Source organism: Drosophila grimshawi, unplaced genomic scaffold (genome assembly GCF_018153295.1).
Source record: "Drosophila grimshawi isolate 15287-2541.00 unplaced genomic scaffold, ASM1815329v1 contig_311, whole genome shotgun sequence".
NCBI lineage: Eukaryota > Metazoa > Arthropoda > Insecta > Diptera > Drosophilidae > Drosophila > Drosophila grimshawi.
Genome location: NW_025063098.1, coordinates 29,745,135 through 29,764,536, shown reverse-complemented (window position 1 = coordinate 29,764,536; position 19,402 = coordinate 29,745,135). Strand labels below are relative to the sequence as shown.

The 19,402-nt window shown below is 36.2% G+C and overlaps 3 protein-coding genes across 3 annotated transcripts; all 3 read right to left on the bottom strand.

The window, feature by feature from the left end:
• Nucleotides 1-690: 690 nt before the first annotated feature.
• On the bottom strand, nucleotides 691-1,159 carry LOC116806007 (prolyl 4-hydroxylase subunit alpha-2-like; the record flags this gene model as incomplete). The annotated part of the gene is made up of 3 exons (XM_032741656.1): nucleotides 691-813; nucleotides 872-1,037; nucleotides 1,103-1,159. Coding segments are annotated over 3 exons (291 nt in total), but the record flags the coding sequence as incomplete, so codon positions are not given.
• On the bottom strand, nucleotides 1,116-1,616 carry LOC116806011. The gene is made up of 2 exons (XM_032741681.2): nucleotides 1,415-1,616; nucleotides 1,116-1,358 (listed from the first exon to the last, which is right to left on the bottom strand). The coding sequence occupies exons 1-2, from the start codon at nucleotides 1,606-1,608 to the stop codon at nucleotides 1,208-1,210; spliced, it is 345 nt and encodes a 114-aa protein (XP_032597572.1). The 5' UTR covers nucleotides 1,609-1,616; the 3' UTR covers nucleotides 1,116-1,207.
• Nucleotides 1,617-3,753: 2,137 nt separating this feature from the next.
• On the bottom strand, nucleotides 3,754-9,387 carry LOC6569718 (prolyl 4-hydroxylase subunit alpha-2). The gene is made up of 16 exons (XM_001995883.3): nucleotides 9,244-9,387; nucleotides 8,569-8,871; nucleotides 8,167-8,360; nucleotides 7,973-8,103; nucleotides 7,461-7,910; nucleotides 7,165-7,218; nucleotides 6,942-7,107; nucleotides 6,822-6,879; nucleotides 6,644-6,678; nucleotides 5,764-5,968; nucleotides 5,404-5,706; nucleotides 5,162-5,349; nucleotides 4,241-4,806; nucleotides 4,140-4,187; nucleotides 3,909-4,074; nucleotides 3,754-3,850 (listed from the first exon to the last, which is right to left on the bottom strand). Exons 1-16 carry the CDS (start codon nucleotides 9,333-9,335, stop codon nucleotides 3,783-3,785), a joined length of 3,027 nt encoding a protein of 1,008 aa, XP_001995919.2. The 5' UTR covers nucleotides 9,336-9,387; the 3' UTR covers nucleotides 3,754-3,782.
• Nucleotides 9,388-19,402: the final 10,015 nt, after the last annotated feature.

Sequence of the window (19,402 nt, the reverse complement as noted above, 5' to 3'; positions counted from 1 at the left end):
TTCAATTTGGGCAACTGAACTAATAATTAATATCAGAACTCATGAGTTGTTAGACGGCAAATACCCGAAAAACCAGCGAATATTTCTGCATACGTGTTTTCTTTTCGACAATAACAAATGTGCTTAATTTAATTGTTTGCTTAAGGTTGGCAATAGTTAATTTGCTGTTTTCGCAATTTTAACTGAACACCTTGAAATTTGCAAATAAACTTATTTCGCAGAAATAAACAAGTGAGAAATACTCTACAGAGATATTTTCATTGCTTTATTTATTTATTCATTATTTATTTCGCAGTATTTTAAAAGGTTGCTAGTTAGTTATTCAGTCTGAACTAAAAACAGTTTTAAAAGGCTTTAAATAAATAAAGAGTTTAAGTTGAAATGCAAGTCATCAATTTACAGTTAGAATTAACAGTGAATAATTTAATAAAATTAAAATGAATTTAATGAAATTACTATTGTGTAATTTAATAATATACACTCGGAAGTGTTTTCATTGAAGTTACACTAAATACTTATTCCTCTGTTAAAGTGTAAATTTCTATTTAATATTTTAAGTAGTTTTATTCAAACCGGTTTTGATTAGGGAATGAAAAAAAAAATTATTTTAATTTAATCATAATTATTGAAACAATTTTATTGTGTGTATATATTATATAATTATATGTAATATATCACAGACTCAAACTTAATATTTTAATAAATTATACTTGCCTTCTTCGTGCATATCTGTGGGCTGAGCTGATTAGAAATTTGTTTTTAGACAAGGTCTAGTATACAGCTGAGCACGTTCATGTACCCACTTCGTCATTGCTATTAAGGAAATGTCAGATTAGTTAATAAAAGACTTATACCACTGGTTAATAATTACCCCACTTGGAGCCCACAAGAACTGGACAGCCTCCATGAAGGGTTCGCGTGTCGCCAGTTCCATTGTCCAGCAGATTATACCAGAAGAGAGCCATTCCACGCTCTGGACTGACAGCTTGTTTCAGATGTGGAAATACTGTGGCGCCTCCCTGCTCCACATCAGACAACTACAAATTAAAATATAGATAATAGTAATTTGCTCGTTACAAATAACAAGCAATAATTTACATACATAGAACAGCACAGTTGCAATGCGATCACCAGTTTCACTTGTTTGTTGCTTGGTTATGAATTATTATGACAATCACATGTACACTAAGAAAAGAATCACATTGAATCACAGAACAATGAGCTCAATGAACACCTTCCAATCAATTGAATCCTCTTGCATGCGGCGTATCAGGGAAAAGGCATTCAAAGGATTCGAAATATAATCTTCCTTTTGAGTCATGCCCTTATCGCTTTCGGCCCGCAATCGTGGAACGACTCTGAAAACACTAATAGTTATAGCTTCAAATAAATCAAGTTAGACTTTCCTACTTACCTTTTCAGTATATCCAATTTCCTCTTTAGTTCATCTGTATATCTGTTGAGATTTTCGATTAGTTTGGCCTCCAGCAGGATCAGCTTCACCATTCCCGAGACTGATGTCGAATGACTTTCCTCCAACGTTTTATTTCCATTTGTTAAGATTATGGCAATGGCAAAGCAGAAAAATATTAATTTGAGTGAATCCATTTCGTATTATGTTTTCAAAGTATTCAATTCTGACAACTTCAACAATGTTGTAACGGTTCCTAACTGAACTGAATTTTATGTATATTCTCAAATTAAATTTGAGTAAAAAGAAAAGACGCTTGAATTTGTCTGCTGTATTGCGTATGGGAATTGGGCAAATTGAATGAATTTTTTATTTCGAATTTTTCACATTTTTCATAAGTCCAAAGTTAATGAGGATCGGTGCGCCTCTGTGCCTCCCGCCCCACCGTTTTCCTCCATGTCCCCACGACCCAGCTGCCGGGGGATCAGCCGCGGGATCAGCTGGGGGATCAGCCGCGGGATCAGCTGGGGGATCAGCCGCGGGATCAGCTGGGGGATCAGCCGCGGGTTCAGCTGGGTCCTGTCCTTCGGTGGATTTTACCAAGCAAATGGCTAAGACGGCACAGCTTAAGATCAACGTTTGGAATTTCATTGCGATATAAGTGGAATTCTGTTGAATGTTGATCTCTGTGAGGAGATCAAGAGCTATTTATATAAATTTCAATTTGGGTTTTGTTTACCCAACTATCGCACCTATGTCAACCAATTAGTTCGTATTGTGTGATCCTAATTAGCATATTATATTCTGCATGAATAAGTCCACATGGTTTTTTGATCAACTGTTTGTGCAACTGGAAAAACTCATTAGTTGTTAGACCCGAAATTAATAACGAATATTTTTGCATTCTCAACATCAAACAAAATGGTTTAATTAATTTGCTCAAAGTTGACATTAGTTCATTTGCTTTTTTAGTTGTTTTAACTGAATACCTTGAAATTTGAAAACAATAAAATTCGCATTCGCAATATTTTCTAGAACTTTTATTTATTTACTCAGTGTGAATTGAAAATAATAATCAAATTTAAAAAAATTGAAATTAAAGTAACAAGCTAAATGATTTAAAATTAAAATTGAATTAACAAAATTATTATTGTTACTGTTGAAAAAAATATTCATTTACATTCAATGCATGTTTACATATCAAGAAATAGTTATCGATAGTCAAAAATTCCATGAAATTACCATAAATCCAAATCAAATAATCTGTAAAAAGGTCTTTTGTTACTTTTATTTTATCTTAACTATGTATTCCTTGTATCGGTGAATATTTGGTCTGTAGTAATAATTATAGAGTTTTGCAAATGGGTCCGATTTATTTGATAGTTTCTCCAAAAATGGTAAGCGATCTCTTTTCGATGTATCTGATCTATCGATCAGCAGAGTTGAACAATATTTTTAAAAGGTTGTTTGTTATTTATTCAGTCTGAACTAAAAACAGTTCACAAGTTTTAAAAATGTTTTTAAAAAATTAAACGTTTGAATTGAAATTCAAGTCATTGTAATTACAATAAATATTTGTACCTCAATTTCATATTTTTGGGATATGATGTTCAAAAAACTATCTATAATTTATCTTAATTATAGAAACAATTTTGTTGTGTGTGGAGTACGCTTGTATAATTTACTGGAGTATTATGCCTAAAGTTATGCTTTGGTTTTTTGTATACCAATCCGAGTTTTTGCCGACGCCCTCTATGAAATAAAGTAGTAGAGTTAAGTTTCTTCCGATTTTTCTTATTGTCAATTTCCCTCTGATTCAGCCTGCCGAAAGTTTTTGGTTTGCAAGTCCCATCGACTGGGGCTTTCGTCGTTTTTTTTTTTGTGGAGATTCTAAGACACAAGTGGAAGCAAATAAAATCGACTAAGAAAAAAATTTGTTTTAAACAATTAAAAAAATAAAGATAATGGCCACCAACCGAAAATCCTCTTTCAACAAGTGCATCTCCAACAAACAAGCAAAAATACTTTTTTTTTTTGTTTTTTAAATTCATTTCAATTTTATTTTTTCTACATCGGCACCATACATATATATAAAGACAAAAAATAGGATAATAAGCTCAGTGACCAATCTTTCTACTGGAGAAGCTAACAAAGTAAATGCCAAAGCGGCACCAGACGATTTCACAAGCCAAGTGGGTTTTTGCTACCGCCACAGCCAGCTCGGTCCGATTGTACAGTCACCGCTGCACTACAGTGGTCTGGAGGGGATTGATGATTCAAATTAATTAATTAAATTAATTAAATTTTGTATAACAAAATGAATTCCATCAACAAACAACAGATTTGCTCTCAGAGTAACTTTAATTATTGATTAGAAATTTGTTTTTAGACAAGGTCTAGTACACAGCTGAGCACGTTCATGTATCCACTTGGTCATTGCTATTAAGGAAATGTCAGATTAGTTAATAAAAGACTTATACCACTGGTTTATAATTACCCCACTTGGAGCCCACAAGAACTGGACAGCCTCCATGAAGGGTTCGCGTGTCGCCAGTTCCATTGTCCAGCAGATTATACCAGAAGAGAGCCATTCCACGCTCTGGATTGACAGCCAGTTTCAGATTTGGAAATACTGTGGCGCCTCCCTGCTCCACATCAGACAGCTGCCCATTAAAATATAGATATAAGTGCTTTGCTCTTTAAAAGTACCAAGCAATAATTTACATACATAGAACAGCACAGTTGCAATGCGATTGCCAGCTCCTTCTAAGTCGATCTGGAGGCGTTATATTTGAATAACGACTGCATGAGTCTTAACTGAAAACTTACCGTTCTGTCGAAGTAATCGAAATGAACATTGTAGTGTCCACCCAAGCCATAGTTCATAATATTGTATGCTTCAGAACCCTGCATGCTTAACTCAGTCATGTCCACAACTCGTCTTTCGATGCGCCTCGTCAGATTGTTGAGATCCCTTTCCAGCCAGGCTCCTTTTGAGGTTCGTGTCTTTCGCACCACATACTTTCCATAGCCGTAAGCCTTATTCCTCTTCAGCAGAGGCCGGGAGAGTTCCTGCAGCTCGTTGATTTCACTTGGCGACAGCACATCGTAGTATCGCACTATAAATGGATCCAGATTTAGAACCTCCTTTTTGAGTGGTGCCAAGCGGAGAAATGGGGATGTTTTGAACTTGTATTTGCAGTAGAGACTTGATTGGATTGCAAATTGACCGCGACAACCCATAGAGTAAGGAGTAATATTCATGGGTTTGGGGTTTATTTCGGACTCAACTCGGGCAAGTTTCTCGATTTCAGCCCTCTTATTCAGTAGGTTGTCTGTTTTATTTCCCATCAACAGTGCATGATCCAAAATTGCCAGCGCAATCGAGTATTGCTCTAAATAAACCAAACTTTAGTATTATTTTCAAGGCGGTTGGGTATACACTCAGAAAAAAATCATACTGAATTTTAGATATTTGCGAGGGTTTCCTCACCTTATTATTCGGAATACTAATTTGACAAATTTAATTGGGCCTTTCTAAAACCTGGATTTGCATTTTTTAATTAGAGGATGCAATTTTCTAAATATTGCAAAATGTCTAATTTCCAAAGGTTTTTGTTTTCTGTGTACTACTGCAACTTACATTACCTTTTTTATTATATGCCTTTTTTTCTGTAAATCTACTTTTTAGAAATATTTTCTAAAGCGTTTTTTGAATTTCAATTTTTTCTGAGTGTACGATGTGCTCACTGTAGTTAATCAATGCGCTCGCAAAGAGATGCAACATTTTAACTGGATCAGCTCCGATTGGAGTGGACAGAGAATGATCCATGAGCCACTTGCTGCTCTCCGCAAACCATTCGCTGGCCCCATGTTGATTTTTATGCTTGTGCAAGTGTTGGCCCAACACATACGAGTCCAGAGCATTTAAACTTGTGCTGCAGATGACATTCTTTAGGACTATTCTCAGGAGTGTTCGACATATCACTCACTCGTACTGCGTTCCGTTGAGCAATCCCTTGAACATGTCCCCAATTGTTAAGTTGTACACATCTTGCAGAAGATGTATTGCCTCACAAGCCTCCTCCAGATCAGTTGGACTTGTTAGCTGTGCCTTGTGCTCATTTATAAAAGTGGCATGCGAACGACCCACTGGTGTCTCCATGAATATCTTCCAATCTGTCCAATCTTCATGCATGCGACGCATCAGTGAAAAGGCATTCAAAGGATTCGAAACATAATCCTCCATTTGAGTCATGGCCTTATCGCTTTCGGCGCGCAATCGTGGAACCACACTGAGAAAATTATTAGCTATAGTTTAAAAATAAATCAAGTCCCACTTTGCTACTTACCTTTTTAGTATATTCAACTTTCTCTCCAACTCATCCGCATAGCTGTTGAGATTTTCAATGAGTTTGGCCTCCAGCAGGAGCAGATTCACCATTCCCGAGACTGATGTTGAATAGCTTTCCTCGATGGGTTCATCTTGTGCTTTGATGGGACACAAGATTATGGCGATCACAATGTAAGCGAATATAATCGAATACATTGTTGGAACTTAAAGCTGTCAATGTCTTAGAAATATGCTTTAATACACCTTTTTCGATTGGCAAGTCGAAGTTTACTATGATTTGATAATTATCTACTTTAAATAAAGCTTAATTCAAAGCGTAGTAGAAATAAGATTCTACACTCGGAAAAAAAATCGCATTAAAAATTAGAAAATTGTGATAGTTTTAGCAGCTCTTCTTATGATTCAGAAAGTATATTTCTAAATCGTTTGTGTTTCTCTAAAAATCTTTTTCTAGTTCCATTTCAACTTTTTCAATTTTTTGTATTATAATAAATAAAAAAAAATTGTTAAAATAAGAAAAAAAAACTTTTAAATTTCAAGAATTTTTTGTAAGCATAAAAATTGTTTCTAAAAGTGAATTCATTTCTAAAGTACAGAAAGTTTTAACATTTTTGCAGGTCGATTTTCATTTGAGATTTTCAAAATTTCATTGCGTATTTTTTCTGGGAGTAGCTGTAAACCTTTCAATACAAACGATTAGTATTTGCTTTCGTATACTTAGTATACTATATTTAATACTTTCAATATCCTATTCACAAACAATGCGAATAGAGAATCCACCAGTCGAGCAAGAGCATTTTAAATTGATTGAACTGATTGTTAGATTATTATATGGTAGTTGAACATTCTAGTTTTCACTTTCTCAGCAAGTTAATCACTTCTTATCAGATGGTTTGTATGGCGTATTGAGTTTCTGAAAAAAGAAGAAACCAAAGCAAAGCAAAGCATTTGGTGATTTCTTGTTAGTGTCTGTTATCAAAGTTGAATGCTTGTCTTATCGAGCTATATATATATAATAAATGATATTCATTTTTTTCGAGCTTCGAGAGTTTTCACTGCTTTAAGCACGGCCTTCTAAACATCTGTTCATTTTCACGTATCCATTTGTTGCACACTGTGAAATATAATGTATATGTATAGTGATTGTGGACATTAATAAATATATATGATAATTACCCCATTTGGAGCCAACTATAACGGGACAGGCGGCATGTATAGTGTTTGTATCAAAATCTCCGTTCTCTTTTAGATTGTACCATATGATGGCTGTTCCTCGTTGGGGAAAGACAGCTTTTTGTATCTTGGGAAAGACTGTAGCGCCACCCTGTTCCACATCAGAGAGCTACATATATATAATTATATAGTATTGAACGAGATTTGATATTATCTGACGACTCACGTAGAACATAACTGTAGCAATACGATCTCCGTTGAGTCTTGTCTTTGACGTAGCCTACAATTGAATAATTGTTTAAAAATTATATTGTTAGAAAATTGCACTGAGTTTTACAAAATTCATAAGCAAATAATATGAATTTAACTAAATGAGTTTTAAGACTATCTTTGTCTATGTGCAATCAAAAAATATTCATGTTCATGAATAACAATAGAAGCAGCCAAAAGATAATGTTACAGTTCTATTTTATATACTTTCTGAATAATAAGATGAGTTATTAATGCCATTTAAGTACTCACATTCAAAAAATCATAGTGTGAAGCATAGTGTCCGCCCAGACCGTAATTCATCACTTGTAACATCTCCGAGCCGTACATTGTGAAGCCAGACATGTCTTCGATGCGTTTGTTGAGGCGCATTGTGAATGCATTGGTTGCGTCCCCCAGCCAGGTAACCTTTGAGGTGCGCTCCTTGACCATCATATTGCGGTGGGTCACTTGATCGACGACCTTGGCGCGTTTCAGCCTGGGCATAGCTAGAAATTGCAGATCCTCGATCTCACGAGGCGAGATCGCATCGTGATAGAGCACCATATACGGATCAAGTTGAAGCAGCTCCATTTTCAATGGAGCCAATCGCAGAAATGCTGAATTTGTGCTATTGTAGACGCAGTGTAGCCGAGACGAAGTTGCGGGGGCATATTGGCCCCGACAACCCTTCTCGTACTTGCCCCCAACTCGCTTTTTAATCTACAGAGAAGACATGGAGCATTTGATTGATTGAGTGGCAATTTGTTAGAGTGCACACCTACCAGCTTGGGCACAGCATTCGGCTCCGTTCTTATCAATGTTTCCACTTCCGATTTGCGTATCAGCAATTTGAAACTATCTTTTTTTAAGGTCGTCGCAGTTTGAAGCACCTTTTGGGCATCGGCATATCGTTCTAAGGTTGACAATTGAAATTGGTCAAGTTATGTGGCAACTCTGCTGTCATTGCGATACTCACTCAACTTGATAAGTGCCTCGGCATAAACCTGCAACAACTCAGCTTGATCCAGTTGCAGTGGCAAGGCCAGAACGTTTTGCTTGTTCTGCAGCCAGTTGATCGCTTGGTAAATCCAATTACCGGCATCCTCAAAGATCTGCTGATCATACAGGAACTTGCCCAGCGCATAGCTGTCCAAGGCACTCAAGCTCACACTGTGTGAAAAGCAATCAAAAAGCAATTCAGTTAAAATCATTTGGTAATTAGTTTTGCAAGCTGCGCTCTGAGAAACAAAGAGATTATTAATTTTGCCAAGTTTGAACAAGTATGAATAAGTAAGTGCTATTCGAGAGAGATACATATTTTTTGATATGATCACAGCTCTATAGTTGAATATTTACTTTTTTCTTTGAGTGTACTCACTTGTACTGTCTGCCATTGAGCAGTCCCTTGGCCATGTCGGAGATCTTCAGGTCGTAAGTGACATGGATGCGATACAAGGCTTCAGCCGCTTCTTGGAGATCGGTGCTGCTGGGCAGCTGCTCCCGCTGCTCATTGAGGTATTTCACCTGCTGTTGGCCCACCGGCTGCTTCATGTATTTCTGCCAGTGTATCCAATCCTCGTGCATGCGACGTATCAGAGAAAATGAATTTAGTGGATTCGACAGATGAGCCACTGAATCCTGCTGCGCTTTCCTGCTTGCTGCACGCATTTCTGTCACATAACTAAAGAGAGACTCTAAAATTGTTAAACTCAACTTGGATTAATTACTACACGCAGAAAAAAAGATTTTAAATTTTAAAAATTCAACTTTCTTTTGGCGCCAATGAAAACTTTGCTTTCTATTCAGAAAGTATATTTTTAACCAAGGTTTTTCTTATTATCAGGGTACATTTTTAGAAATTTAAAAAAAAAGTGTCTAATTATTAAATTGTTCTTTCGATTGGTGTACAAGGAACTCTAGCATTAACTTTTACTTAATATATTTCAAATACAACGATTTCAGAGAGTTTTTAAATTCATTTGAAATTGAAAACTTCAACGATTGAGAAATATTTTTTCTAAAAATGAAGGAGTGCATTTTAACTCAAGCTCACCCGCGGACTGTGAGCAGCTTGTTTTCCAGCTCATCTGCATAGTTGCTGAGATTGTCAATGAGTTGGGCTTCGAGGTGAAGCAGATTCGTCATTCCCGCTATTGAGGTGCAATGGCTCTTCTCATCTTGGCCACTGACCAAATTGACCAAGAATAGAGCAGCGGCCAATAATCGAAGCCTCATCTTGTTTTGAGCCACGTCTTGAGGTGTCTACGTGCCAGTTCCCACTGTCAACTATTTGCCACTTTCCAAAATACTCGAAGTTGGGCCAAACAGTAGAATACATACTATAATGTTTAAAAATTTGATAAGCGAGGCGAAGCAATCCGGCGTATTGATAGCGAATACAAAGCGCTTACTTTTAATGAAAACAAACATATCAAATGAGGTACGCACAGTGGGACAACAGTCGGCAATACGCAATGAAAAGCAAGAGCTCTTGGGTAAGTTGTTGTATCCAAAATTTATATTGTGGTTATATTTAGTATTAACCTGTTAAGCTTAGGTAAAAATATCGCTGAAGCTAGAAAATTTCGCATCACGTGTAAAATATCTTATTATTCAGAATATAAATTAAAAAAATCCAAGGTTAAATTTTGTTAAAAACCAATGTTTTAAATTATATTTCCAGATAAACAAATACACATTTAATGAAAAAAGCCCTTTCAATTTAAAAAATGTTTTTCTTCGCATAGTTAGAAACTATCTCTAAAAATCAGAAAATCTTTTCACTATTTTTTATACGTTTATGAACTAAGTCAACCAGCTAATGACATCGTTATCATAGAACGAGGAAAATGTCCAGAATGATTAGGGCTAAATATTACGAGTATTTAGACACTGAAGATGCAAGTGATAGAGAATGAGCCAAAAATATGGTTCTCAGGGAGTCCATTAGAAACATGTAGGAAAGTAAAGGGGATATACAATTTATCAGTAATATCAATAGATATGGGAAGGGGTGGAATACAGTGTCTGCTAGCAGTCTGATTTCATTACTTCTACAGGGATATTTGATAACTGCTAACTTCTATTGCATTATTATTGGGCATCTGTGTAGTTTGTGTTTTCTGACCCTCAGCATATAGACCTTAAAATATTTTTAAATGTGGAAAACAAAAAAAAAACAAACTAATATAAGAATTCTGTGTATAATAACAACAAATTCAAACTCGTTTTTAGACAATGAAGATGTCTAAACAAAAAATGTTATCATATATAATTTCAGCAACATTATTAAGTATTAAGAAATCGAAAATAAAGAGCCAAGTTAAGAATTTTGTGTACAGAGAAAAATAAAATACCCAAGTTGTTAGACATCTTTTTTACTTGCAATTGGAAGTCGACCAAATATAATTTAATAAGCTTGAAAGAAAATTTGTATATGTGAAAAGCTTAATAAAAAAAATAAAATAAAAAGCTAATGCAAATAAAAATACACCTTAGCATATATATACCACAGTGCTTGTTGACTACTTTTGTGGAGTGCAAACTTTTCAAATTTTAGTTGGTATCTGAACGAAAAATATTTTTGATAATAAGTAATTTATTTTGGCTGCTTGTTCAACTTCTATTTTCTAAATTCTGATTAATTGTATGCCGTGGCGCAATTGCGAGTTTTGAGTTTAACAAGCGGGAATTTTACAAATAATATATATTTCACTGCAACTAAAGCTGAACTGACATCGAGCAGTCAAGAACAATTGTGGACTGTGGAATGTGACAATCTGTTATCTGCTTTAACCATGAATGAATTCATTGAAAGGCTTTGTGGAAAACCTAAAAACCTTTTTGTATACAAAAATACCAGCACACAATGCAAGGCCAACTTGTTGTTTGTTTGTTGGCAAAGGTATTGCCAACAACAAAAAAGGGGTTTTAAATTTTGCAATTTTAAGGGGATGCTTGGAGGGAGTGCGTGGAGTGGTTTTGCCATGTTGCAACGGCATGTGTCCTGCCGTTGATATCGGCTTAACTTTGCCATAAAACTGTCAGCGTCACGCGTGTAGTGGACACGGGGCGGCAACTGACGCAGATAGGGCAGAGAAGGGGCAGCGGGGTTAGGCAAATGAAATAAATTTTACAGCCAAATGGGCAGACTTTGGCCAAACAAAAAGGCCAAAAGGGGGAGAGGAGTAGACACGGAGAGATTTGTGTGTGTGGCCAAATGTCAGAGGCAAATCTAATGCGGACAACAAAAGCACCTGTGACCTGGAAAATGTCTAGTCCTAGTCGTTGTCGTCGTCGTCGTCGTCGCCGTCGTCATCTCTATCTCTCTCACTCTCTATCTCTCTCTCTCTTTCGACTGTACAGCTGGTCAGCATTTAAGCTGAAAGCTGCTGACCAATAGCATCACCAACACCACCAAAACCAACACCACAACCACCATCGCACTGAGAAAAAATCGTCCTCAGTTTTAATAAAGTTTATTTATTTTATAGAAATAATTTCTGAATTTTACAAATCACATAAATATGTTGATTTTTATTTTTAAGAAATATTTTATATAATTAAAAACTTGTGAAGAGTTCAAATGCAAACCGATTTAGAAAAAATTCTTATTAAAATTCAGAAAGTAATGCAATTTACTTGCTTGCCTTTTATGAAGTAATCATATTATATTATAAATATAAAATTGTGTAAAAAAGTGTTTAATAATCACATAAATAATAAGAAACTTATTTAAGAATTTCCTCTATACGTACGCACATAAAAAATAATGCCAATTTGTTTTTTTTTTGTTCGTTTTAGTAAAATCCACGCTGAAATTTAGAAAACCTAACTCTGGTTTTTAGAAAGCCGCAACCTTAAGTTTGATATATATACTTTTGAATAATAGGGTTGTTAACCATTTACTACAATTTGGGGTTATTTTTGTACGAGTGCATCCACTTAAAGCCAGTCAGTCAGTCAGTCAGTCAGTCATTTGGTTGTCTGGGCCAAGTGCAAATGTTTACGATAAGTCGCTTTTATTAAGCGTTCCCCTCCTACCCCTACACCGCCCCTCTGCTGCATGTTCATCAATTAAGTGTCATCAATCATCTGCAAGCAGTACAAAAATCGGATCGAAATCAGAAACGACGACAACAGGCAAACATGTCACGGTACAAAATGTCGTTTAACCTAAAATGAGAAAAACAACAAACAAAAAAAAAAGAAGAAAAATAAATCGAAAATAGAAAATCAACAACAACAAATATTATTTATTTTAGTGGCAGACATCGATTACACGTCATAAGGGCTGTTCCAAAAAGCGTTGAAACTTTCTAGATGATGATTTTATATTGAGAGCATAATTTTTTAGTGAAATTAAGGAGATGAGATAAGAATGGGTATAAAGGGTATAATGTATATATATAATGTATAAAGTGGTAGAAAAGTATTTAACAGGCAGAGGAAAGCAAAGTAAATGATCAACCGAATCGATTTAATCATGTCCGTCTGTCCATCTGTATGAATAAGAAGATCTCAGAAATTATCAGAGCAAGGGTCTTCAGGTTTTTTTTTTTGCTGGATTTCATTTAATTTATAAATAAATAAATGGTATACTTATTAAATAAGATCATTAATGTATTTCCCAAAAGAGATCTCTGGATTAGAGCATACTTGCCTGTGTTTTGGGAACTCGGCCAATTTATTAATAATTCTCTTTGAGGAGGGCTGCATTTTCTGACAGTGTATAGACAATGTGCAGATAAGCACACAAAAATTGCTCAAACAGTACTCAAAACAGGATCCCTGATTGCTGAAATTGATGGTTGTAGGCACAGCACCACCTTTTAGGCCATATCAATTTCAATGTTCGATTTTTGTTTTTCTTTTTTTCAAGTTTTGTTCTTTTTTTGTTGGTAATTTGATGACCCACTGGGTGAGCTGTGTCCATTGACATAAAACTAAAGCGTTAAAGTTACGCGCTTTGTGGCAGTTGAAACTTTAGTTGGTTTATGAGCTCGTTGCCAAATTCAAATCAAGTGGAATAACGGACACTTTGCAGGAACAGGATAGCAGTAGAGGAGCAGGACTCGAAACGACTTGTAAGACAAAGCCATTAATGGCGCCTGGCGGTGGCCCTCAGAAATCTTGATACCAAATCTTCGCATTAGAAATCAATGTCGAGCGCTGCAGTTATGATTATTGCAGTTGTCAAAAAGTTGTCGCCACTCGCACAGCTCGTGTGGCTTAAACTCGGGGTCGTCCTGTTCGTCCTGGTTGCTGCTGGCAAGGTTTATGCAAATGCCAAGCGTTTATACGCTGGCAAACAGACGACCACGACCAAGTTGGTTAAGACGGCCAAGAGGGCCAAGACAACGTTGGCCTGGCTTGCTAAAAAATGCTTATGACTTGTGTAAACAATTTCCCATGCTGATTCGCAAGTCCCCGTTCCATTTGCGCGTAGGTATGCTCCAGTTGGAGCCGGCAGCTCGTCTGTACACTCAAGAAAAAAAGGCATAAAACCATTTTCTGCTTACCAGAAATAATTTCTAAATATAGGACAAGCTTCCAAGAATTAGTAAGGTTGTTCTATGTATTTTAAAAATGATGTTATTTTATTGGGAAATTTAATTATTTACCTTAAACATATTTTTTCCAATTTTACTAAAATCTACGCAGAAATCAAAGAAAAACAAAAATGGTTTTGAGGAAAACACATTTTTCTACTACTTTCTACTTCCCATTTTCTTAATAATAAGGTGAGCTGTCCCTGGCGAAATTAAGAATTTCAACACTTTGGGTTTTTTTGAGTGTAGCCCAAGTCAGAATCTGAATCGGTTTCTGGTGCATAAAAATATTTTATAGACTTTGGGGCAAAAGTAACTTTGTGTCGTGGACGATAAGCGAAGTTTGGTTTTGCGTATGTGACTTCCGTTTGTCCTTTGCATGTCCTTTCGCACATGGCCAGCAGCAAGCGTGTGTGTGTGTGTGTGTGTGTGTGTATGTCTAAGTCCTGTGTGTGTTTGCTTTCGCACATTTTTATGCATTTTCTTAGCGGCCATTTTTATGCCCGCACACGTTTTCCATTAGACGTCAACGGCTGTCATTTCCGCACTCGCCTGTTTGATTTTCGCCAGTGATTTCCCCCCCTTGGAAAATATACTATTATTCTATACTCCTTCTCCCCCTGCTGCACCCACCCGTTGCGTTGTTTAATTGAAACTGGGTCAACTGTTTGGGCCTGGCCCATTAATCAATCACATTCGCCTCTGACACTCACTCACTCAATTTGCATTCGCATTTAAGACAATTATCATGTTCGAACAATTATTCTTTGTTAGCGATGAGTTTTCCTTGATCTAATTGGAAACGGTGAAAATGGCATTAATCTTCATAAGGTTGACAACTTCATTAGAATAAGCTCTCTGCTTGAGTGTGAGCTGCTTTCCTCTCAAATACCCAGATTTCCGCTTTGAAGTGCCTTAACATGTATTCTGAGAAATACGTATTTTAAACACTGTTGTCATTGCATGTGAATGGCAATCCTGGTTTCGGGTTGCGACCACGCGGAAAAAAAAGTCGTGCTAAAAGTTAGAAAATTTCCATTCCAAAGGAAAATAGAAACTATTTGTGTCTGAGTCCATCTGCGCCTTTGCAATTGTAACGGAAAAGTCTTCAATTAAGTTTAATTAAATTTAAATAAAGTTTAATATGTTACTTTAAATTTAAAAAAATCAAATTTTCCAAGATTTGTTAATTGAATTGTATAAAACCATGTGAAAATGTTATACCTGAGACAAGAAGCTTAAAATTCATAATAAAAAAAATAGAGTACATTTAATTGATGAAATATTAAAGTCTATTATAAACCTTAATCAAAACTCGAAAACATTCTTGCGAAAAATAATTAGTATTACCAAGTTTAACAGAAAGTTGTAAGATGTAACTTCACCATTTAGTCATTTAGCAACAATCAAAATAGATACTACATATTTAAGTAAGGTCAATCTTGAGAATTGAAAAGAGGGAAGGAGTCTTTCGGTGTATAGAGGTAATACAACCCAGAAGAGCAAAAGATACGAATTTTTTTCGCACTCATATCAAACTGAATTTGTCGATCGGATACAGAATACCAAGAACTTGATTAAATATTTATAAATGTGAAAAACAAATTCTGTTTATAAAATACATATTTTGTTTTTAGAAATCGCCACCTAAAATAATTCTATAAAATAAAATATTTATAATTCTGCTTACAAAAGAAAAAAATCTGCGTACACAGATTTTTTTTTAATTGTAGAAAATTCTACCCTGTGCAACGCTTAACAACTAGAGACTTGAATAGCTTTGTTGGCGGTTCATTTTATGTCAATCAGATTTTAATTCATAATCAATCAGTCAATCCAAATCATTTGCTTCCATTCGATGCATCTAACAAACTGAATTAGACTATACTAAAATTAAATCAGCCTGCACTGAGAACAGTTTAATTGAAGCAAATTTATCTCTGGCAAGGTTTAACTAGTACAATGCCAATAAGCTCGTCATTGATTTGATTAAGCAGGTTCCGCTTTTTAGACTACCCCACCCTCCCCCATCCACGTAGTGTTTCTGCTAATTAAAAATGTAAAACACACACACAACACACACACACACGCACAACTTAAATCGCTTGCAATTTATCAAAGGCATAAAGCAGAGAGATTTTCTTTTTTTTCTCCTTTTTTGCATGCCACGGATATAATTTTTTAGCAAGGCGCTGAAGCGCGACGCGTATAATGCGCATAATTTCTATGCCACGTTGGTCACCCAAAAAGTAAATACTGCAAGTGTAGACAGATGGGCGGGGTGAGGGAGCAGGGGCAGGGGCAGGGGCAGGGGGCAGTGGCAATAAGCGACCTTTGTGCGCCGACAAGCGGCAGCCGCAACAAAGAGGCACGAACATGGCGTCAGATATTTTTTTGGCAATGAGCAATGAGTTTGGCAAGGGGTTCAAAGGGGGGTGGATAGGGGGTTCAGAGGGGGTGCAGAGGGAGGGGGAATCAGACAACAAACAAAAGAGGTACACGCGAAAATAAAACCTATTACCGGAATCATAATTATCTTTTATGGCCGCGTCTGTCATGACGACATTATGGCCAGGCCTGGCCTAGGCTTCTGGCCCTGATCCGAGCCAACACGTAGCAATAAAAAACCGCGAAATGCGGCCAAGTAGCAAAAAAAAAATAAATATCATAAATTACGCGCGCACAGGCGACAACCCCCCTAAACCCTCTTCAACTACCCGCCTCTGCGCAGCACAGAAAAACACAAATTATGTAGTCGGCATAAAATCGCGCTTATTTTCATTACGAGACAGTCAAGGGGGGTTGGGGGTTGTATTAAGAGAGGAGTTGGGAGTTTGGGGACTGTCTAGTTGCGCCGTGGACAAAACAGGTGTTTTCTAATTTATTACAACACAATCCCCGCCCCTCAACAGCTCCCCTCCTCAGCCGCGTCTCGCATTCTTATTATTATTGTTGTGTTGACTTTGAGTTATTAAAAGTGTGTTTTAGAGCGAGGAGTGTGGGCAAGTGGGTGTGGGGGTGTTGTGGGGGAGGGGAGGGGGGGTATTTGCATTGTCAACGCCTGTCTGCAGTTGGCAGACAAATCAAAGTGTGTCAGCCCCCAAACACCCCTGCCCCAACCATCACTTCCTGCCTGGCGACACTTGTCATGTGTTTTTTAATTTCTAATATTTCACGCGTTTTATATAAGCACAATGCAAATTCTCTCGTTCTATCTTTCTCCTTCTCTCTCTCTCTCCCTCTCTCTCTCTCTCTCTCTCTTTCTATGCCCCATCTAATGCTAATGCTGCGGCAGCTGCTATTGTTGTGCACTTGCGCTGCAAATTATGCGAGACACGTTGTTGTTGCCACCGCTGCTGCTGCTGCTGCTGCTGCTGCTGTTGTGGATCTCATTTTGCTGGGCGAGGTGTGCCTGAGGTGTTTACCGCAAAACCGCACACAAACAAACAAAAAATACACAGAGAAAAAAAATAGGACTTTAATCGAGAGAGCTCGTAAAAAGCTGTTATATTCCTAATAAGTTTCCTGGTAGTAGCTTTTCCAATATAAAATAAAATTTAGCTAACAAAATCTGCAGTTCATAAACCAATCTTAATGAACCAATTACTGTAATATTCCTATCAATAATATGTATAGGTATCAATACCTATCAATCATATGTGTAGGTATATTATATATCAATTGGAAGGCTATATCTTAACAATTGTGTCTTTATACGAGATCTTTTATAACAATTTAATAGACTCTGAGTTCGTTAAATAACTAAATAACATAACTAAATCGATTTGGCTGTATATCCTGATAGAGAATATATTTACACACCTGGACAATAAGTAGTTGTGAAGATAGCTCGTGAATTTTCAAAATAAAATGTACAAGCCATATACAAAATAGAATATATTAATGTAATAGTTTTGGGAATATTTATTTCTAATGAAATTCAAAAGCCAATCAATTCGTTAGGTTTAAAAGTGTAAATTGAGCTTGACTGTGAAATGTGCAATAAATTAAGTAAACTTTAATTCATCTATGGATTTTACTTTCAAAAGGTAAGATTTTAATATATTCATTGTAATGAACTGAGATACAAAATAATATTAAATGGGCAGAGGACATCACTACAGAACTGCGACAGAAGACTTGTGCGGAAGCTCGAAGATGAAGGAAAAGTGTAAAATTGCACAGCCACATCAATTGGATGGTCTCAGATATACATTATATATACATATATCATAGTTACATTTATAATACAATCTTTTAAATTTCTAATTGATTCAAGGTAGAAAAATGTACTCTTCAAAACAATTTTGAATCTTTTTATACTTTTAATATTTTAATTGTATAAATTTTAAATCTTGTTTTATTATTATGTAATTATTAATTATGGCATACCATTTGATGGCCCATTCAAATTAATTAATATATATTAATCTAATATTTCATTATCATTATTATTTTATTATTACAGATTTTATCAATAATTTGGAATACTTTGTTTTTTCTTAAGTAAAAAGCTATTATTCTTGGCTTAAGATCTTCGTCTCTCCTGGGCACATTTGCTCGATGTTATGGCTAGCACTTTTTCGCACTGTGTATGTACGTGTGATAATTTAGCGCGCCACAAAAGTTTTCTTCAAAATTGCCCAAGGCCAAGTGTGTGGCATGCCCCTTGTTGTTCTTGCCTCTGCTCAGCAATACCACAAAATGAGAAGAAAAAAAGCGCAATGCACGTGCTGTCTGTGTGCTGTTGTTGTTGTTGTTGTTGTTGTAATTGCTGCTGGTTGCTTGTTGACAGGACACTTCAACTATTGTTGTTTGCACTCCCCCCTCCAGCGCCGATACACCCAACAGCAACCACTGTGCACAGTGTCCTGTTTAATTCAGCATGAAATTGGTTTGTATTATTATTTTGCAGTCGTCGCTCGTCGAAGCCGGCGGCGATTCTGCGACTCTTCAACTCTGTGGCAACACCTTCAAAACTGTCAGCATCAGTTGTTTAAAGCTTTAAGCGTGGCACAACACACAACACACACCCACACACATACACACACTTGCACACACATAAAGAGTGTGTATGCGAGAGCAAAACTGAAAGTTTGCTTTGATGCTGTGCTGGGCTGCTGCTTTAATTAAAAACTGCGCTCGCTGAGTAACTAGCACTTGATTAATTTTTGGTTGCACGCAAAACGTAACGCGAGCTAAAAAAAAAAAAAAAAGAACAGCAACAGCAACCAGAAAACGAGCCACAAGCAGCAAGTGGCAAGCGGCAACAAATTGCTGACCAGTTGCTGGGCGGACCAACCCAAAAAAAAGGGATCCAAATTAATTATGTCCATGCAACGCTGTCGGTGGCCACGGCCTCTGTTACACTTTAAAAAAAACATTGGCACCAACGATAAGTCACATTATTATTCAGAAAATATTGTTCTTAAGGCGATGAATTTCATTGATTTTGTAAAATTAAAAAAAAATATGGCAAATTTACGGAATGTATTTTTCTTTTTTTTATTTATATATAATTTTATTAATAATATAAAATAAAAAGAAATAATCGCCAAACTATTGCGATTATCAACATAAGCCAAGCCTTTCTAATTTATGAATTTCTCGTTCCCTATATAATTTAATTCCAAACAGAAATTTTCTCGCTTTAAGGAGACT

Coding starts and splice junctions, on each gene's coding strand:
- LOC116806011 (XM_032741681.2), bottom strand. CDS start 1,608: ATGGATTCACTCAAATTAATATTTTTCTGCTTTGCCATTGCCATAATC. Junction 1,359..1,414: donor AAATTGGATATACTGAAAAG/GTAAGTAGGAAA, acceptor TAGTGTTTTCAG/AGTCGTTCCACGATTGCGGG.
- LOC6569718 (XM_001995883.3), bottom strand. CDS start 9,335: ATGACGAATCTGCTTCACCTCGAAGCCCAACTCATTGACAATCTCAGC. Junction 8,872..9,243: donor AAGCTGCTCACAGTCCGCGG/GTGAGCTTGAGT, acceptor GTCTCTCTTTAG/TTATGTGACAGAAATGCGTG. Junction 4,807..5,161: donor GAGCGCATTGATTAACTACA/GTGAGCACATCG, acceptor TGGTTTATTTAG/AGCAATACTCGATTGCGCTG.